Here is a 4283-nt window from a genome sequence, read left to right on the forward strand (position 1 = left end):
GGGGGGGGGGAGGGGGGCAGGGGGAGGCTAGTGACTTCCAGTAGGTCAGGCTGGGAGCCAGGATGCCCTGAATTTATCCCAGCTCTGTGAGGACAGTAGCCTTGGGCTAGGGCCTCATTTCTCTAGGGGAGACTGGTACCCCATTCCCTAGGACCAATAGAACCTAGTCCTGAGGGAAAAGTGCTCCCCTGCCTTTGACTCTTCCTCTTCCACCTGCCCTCAGCTCATGGGGTACAAGCCTGGGCTGCCCCCACCCTGAGAGCCATGTCTCCTTGTGCAGGTTATAGCTCTGTGGTGGCTGACAGTTCATCAGACTCAGCCCTGAGCAGCAGCAGCAGCCAGACGCTTCCCAGCCAGCCGACACCCCACAATCCCCCCAGCAGCACTGCGTAAGTACCCTCACCCCGCCCCATGGCTGGCTGGCTGGCTGGCTGCCTGCCTACTTGGACGCTAATGCCTTCTCCTCTTGCCCAGGAAAGAGCCTGGTGGAGCCCCCCCACCACACAGCACCAGCAGCAGCTCCAGCAATGCTGCCACTACCACCTCCAGCCTTTTGGTCCCCATGACGGTGAATCCCCCCAGCTCCCCAACCCCCAGCTTTTCGGAGGCCAAGCCAGGCCAGCCGCTTCTCAACGGTCCGCCCCCTTTCAGCTCCACCCCTGAGATCAAGGTGAGCCTGGCCCTGCCCTCCACACAGGGGGAGGGTGCACCTGGGGCTCCCTAGGCACCTGACTTCCCTCCCTCCCACTGTCATTTCCAGGCACCTGAGCCCCTCAGCAGTCTGAAATCAATGGCCGAGAGAGCAGCCATTGGCTCCAGCATAGAGGACCCTGTGCCATCGCTTCACCTTGCTGAAAGGGGTAAGGAGGTGCAGGACAAAACAGCAACCCTTGACAGCTGCAGTCTTGCACTGGATGTCGAGTCCCTGTATGAACATACTACCCCAAAGATAGCTGCATCTAGGTGCTAGACTGGGGATCTATGTAAAACCAGCTTTATGCCTTACCCCAGAAGCAGCTGCATCTTACTGGTGGGTAAAGATTCTCCTGCATGAATGATCACCCAACACCCCCTGCTCCAGAGGTGTCTGCATCTTGGCACCAGGCCGACCCTGTATGAACAGCCCCCCTATGCCCCACCCCAGATGTAGCTGTGTCTTGGTGCCGGGTGAGAGGGGTCTTTTTATATAAACTAGGCTCAGGTGGTTGGATCTCAGCACTGGTTGAGGGGACCCTGTGTGAAGTGCCTGCAAGAATCCCTGACAGGTTCTCTCTCCTCTCTGGTCAGACATACTGATTACTAGCACAACCTCGCAGCCAGCCTCTAGTCAGCCCCCAGTCCAGCTCTCGGAGGTGAACATCCCGCTCTCCCTGGGGGTCTGTCCCCTGGGGCCAGTGCCACTCACCAAAGAGCAGCTCTACCAGCAGGCCATGGAGGAAGCAGCCTGGCACCACATGCCTCACCCCTCGGACTCGGAGAGGATCCGGTAAGCCCTGGTTCCTGCTGTGTGGGGGCAGGGACAGAGTGGTGTTTCTGTCCAACTCTGAGGGGAGTGGGGAGGTAGGGGCCAGGATGCAAAGCTTCTATCCCAGCTCTGGGATCTAGTGGGTTAAAGGGGTTGTCTTGTCCCAGTTCTGGGGAGGAGTGGGGTCTTGGGGGAGTTAGAGCAACGGCTGGGAGCCACGACTCCTGGGTTTTGCTGCCAACAAGATGCCATGCTGCTTCCCCACCTGTTGCAGGCAGATCTGTAACCCCCTGTCTCCACCCCACAGGCAGTATCTGCCCCGGAACCCTTGCCCAACTCCCCCTTACCACCACCAGATGCCTCCGCCGCACTCAGACACTGTGGAGTTCTACCAGCGCCTCTCAACAGAGACGCTCTTCTTCATCTTCTACTATCTGGAGGTATAGCTGGGGGCCCCTGTGGGCAGAGTGCTCTGTAGCCCAATTCTGTCTGGCCACTGATCCTCCTCAGGTTGGGTAGTGAGGTGGGTGACTGCTGCTGGTAGTGCGCCCTCCCCTCCCCATGGGCATGGCCCATTGGTTTTGTGCATCAGCCCTGTCATGCTGATGAAATGCTCTGCCTCTTAGCCTCCTGCCTCATACTGGAACATGCTAAATCACTCCCTTCCTTTGTTCCCTGGGGTACCTGTGGGGAAATACCCCCTTGGCTAGAGGCTCTTGGTATGTACTGGGGGATGTTGCCCTGTAGTGCAGGGTCCCAGTGGTATCCTGTTCCCTCCGCTTGCTGCCAGTAGTAGGTTTCACATTTCTTCCCCCTTTAAGCACACAGGGTGCTGCTCATGGATCCTGAGATCCCCCTCCAATGTTAGTTATGGAGTCCCCACACCCCATGCACTTGGTTCAAGCTGTGCTGTGACCCCTGCTCATGTTTGTCTGGCTGTGTAGATAGTCCCATGATTGCACCCCTAGGCAGAGTGCTAATGGTATGTTCTCCTCACCTGGTGCTCTTGGGACTTACCAAGCTATTGGCCTGGTACATACCACATCATTCTGCACCCCCCAGGTAGATTGGTACATTCCAAACTAGGCCTGTGCCATTACTACATGCCAAACCATTCCTCAGGCCTACCTATGGGAGCTGCTTTCCAGGGTGCCTGGCTGCCGTGTGTGTGTGTGTGTGTGTGTGTGTGTGTGTATGTGCCCACGTGCACATGATGCCCCCTTCCTGACTGCCCTTCTGCTCCCCCCTGCCGTTTCCCAGTTTTCTCTGTTTCTAAAGGAGAAAATATGGGTTTCTCTTTAATGAGAGAATCCAGGTTTTACTGCATTTTTTTTCCATGGCAAACAGAAAACCCAGATCCCTGGCCGCTAGTATATGCCACCCCACCCCTCCCAGGTTTAAATGGTACATTCTGAGCTTTCTTCCCTACCACAGTACCAACCAAGTTACCCCATACCCTCTTGCGCCAGTGATATGTGCCAAGCCCCTCCCCAAACCTCCCAGGTTGTTTCCCGGTACCTCCTTGTGCCAGTGGTATGTTCCCATTTGTCCTGTGTACTACCCCCTGGTGGCTGGAGAGGTGTGATGGGCATATGTCTCCCCAGGGTACCAAGGCACAGTACCTGGCAGCCAAAGCCCTGAAGAAGCAGTCGTGGCGGTTCCACACCAAGTACATGATGTGGTTTCAGCGGCATGAGGAGCCCAAGACCATCACAGATGAATTTGAGCAGGTAAGTGTCTGCACGGCACGTGGGCGGGCGTGCACAGCTCTTATGCCTGACACTACAGTGCAGCTAGCTCTGGGGTGAGACAGTGGTAATATGCCAGCACTTGTCCAGTATGAGATCCTCATGTAACACACCAGCCCACGGCATCCAGGGGAAGACCCTACCATAACACAGCAGACTGGGCTTCACTGTACACACAGCTGAGACCCTGCCATAACTACCCACTGGGACTTGCCATGTCCAGCAGCCGAAGAGAGACTGGGTGTTACAAATCAGTGTGACGTACTGGGGGAGAGGGGATTGGGTATAACTGCAGCCTTTCTGTCTGTCTGATCTGGCACTCCCTTCATTGCTGCTTCAGGGCACGTATATCTACTTTGACTACGAGAAATGGGGCCAGAGGAAGAAGGAAGGCTTCACCTTTGAGTATCGCTACCTGGAGGATCGGGACCTGCAGTGACACCTGCATCCCCCTTGGGCGCAGCCAGGGGGTGCCAGACTTCCAGAGCTACTCGGCTGGGACAGCGGAGCCCAGGGTTGGGCATGGGGAGGGGGGAAAGGGCGGGGCCCAGCTTCGCCTCCCCCCTCACCCTAATTCCTTCCCCTGTCTTCCCTGGGGCAGGGGCATGGGGGCCTGAATGGGCCATCCGAACACTTTAATGCATGCAGTTTTAAAAAGGCAAGAACGAGGGACATTGAGTGGGGAGCGGGGCAGGGGGAGAGGAGCAGCCATCGGTGTAGTGCCCTCCCAGGGAGGAGAGGGGGGTGCAGGTGAACAAGACCATGATCTCAGAGGAGGAATGAGGTGGGGAGGGGAATCATTGGATTTAAAAAGAGGAAACCATTAAAGATCCAGAAAACCAGCAGCCTTATTGGTTTTCTGCCCCCAGAATCCGAGTGATTCTCATTCAGAGGGACCCCTCCTCCCTCTGGTTCTAAAACAGTCACCCTCTCCCTTCAACCAGAGCCGATCTCTCTCTAGCAGCTGTAACCCCCACCCCTCTCTGGCCTTGCTGCCACCACCGATCAGCTGCTTTTCCCCCCCCCCCCCCTTCTGTTGGTAGGTCCCCTGATGGAGGGGGCCAGAAATT

The 4283-nt window shown here is 56.8% G+C and overlaps 1 protein-coding gene across 1 annotated transcript in view; it reads left to right on the plus strand.

The window, feature by feature from the left end:
* Nucleotides 1-4028, plus strand: part of CNOT3 (CCR4-NOT transcription complex subunit 3) — a 27461-nt gene extending 23433 nt beyond the window's left edge. The window contains exons 12-18 of the mRNA XM_019501709.1: nt 281-389; nt 475-670; nt 761-860; nt 1288-1486; nt 1773-1905; nt 3070-3195; nt 3554-4028. Of these exons, the coding sequence (XP_019357254.1) occupies nt 281-389; nt 475-670; nt 761-860; nt 1288-1486; nt 1773-1905; nt 3070-3195; nt 3554-3652 (962 nt within the window). The 3' untranslated portion in view covers nt 3653-4028. The remainder of the gene's footprint in view (nt 1-280; nt 390-474; nt 671-760; nt 861-1287; nt 1487-1772; nt 1906-3069; nt 3196-3553) is intronic.
* The last annotated feature ends 255 nt before the right edge of the window (nt 4029-4283 follow it).

This window comes from Gavialis gangeticus, unplaced genomic scaffold (assembly GCF_001723915.1).
Source record: "Gavialis gangeticus isolate Ggan-Ray unplaced genomic scaffold, GavGan_comp1, whole genome shotgun sequence".
NCBI classification, from domain to species: Eukaryota; Metazoa; Chordata; order Crocodylia; family Gavialidae; genus Gavialis; species Gavialis gangeticus.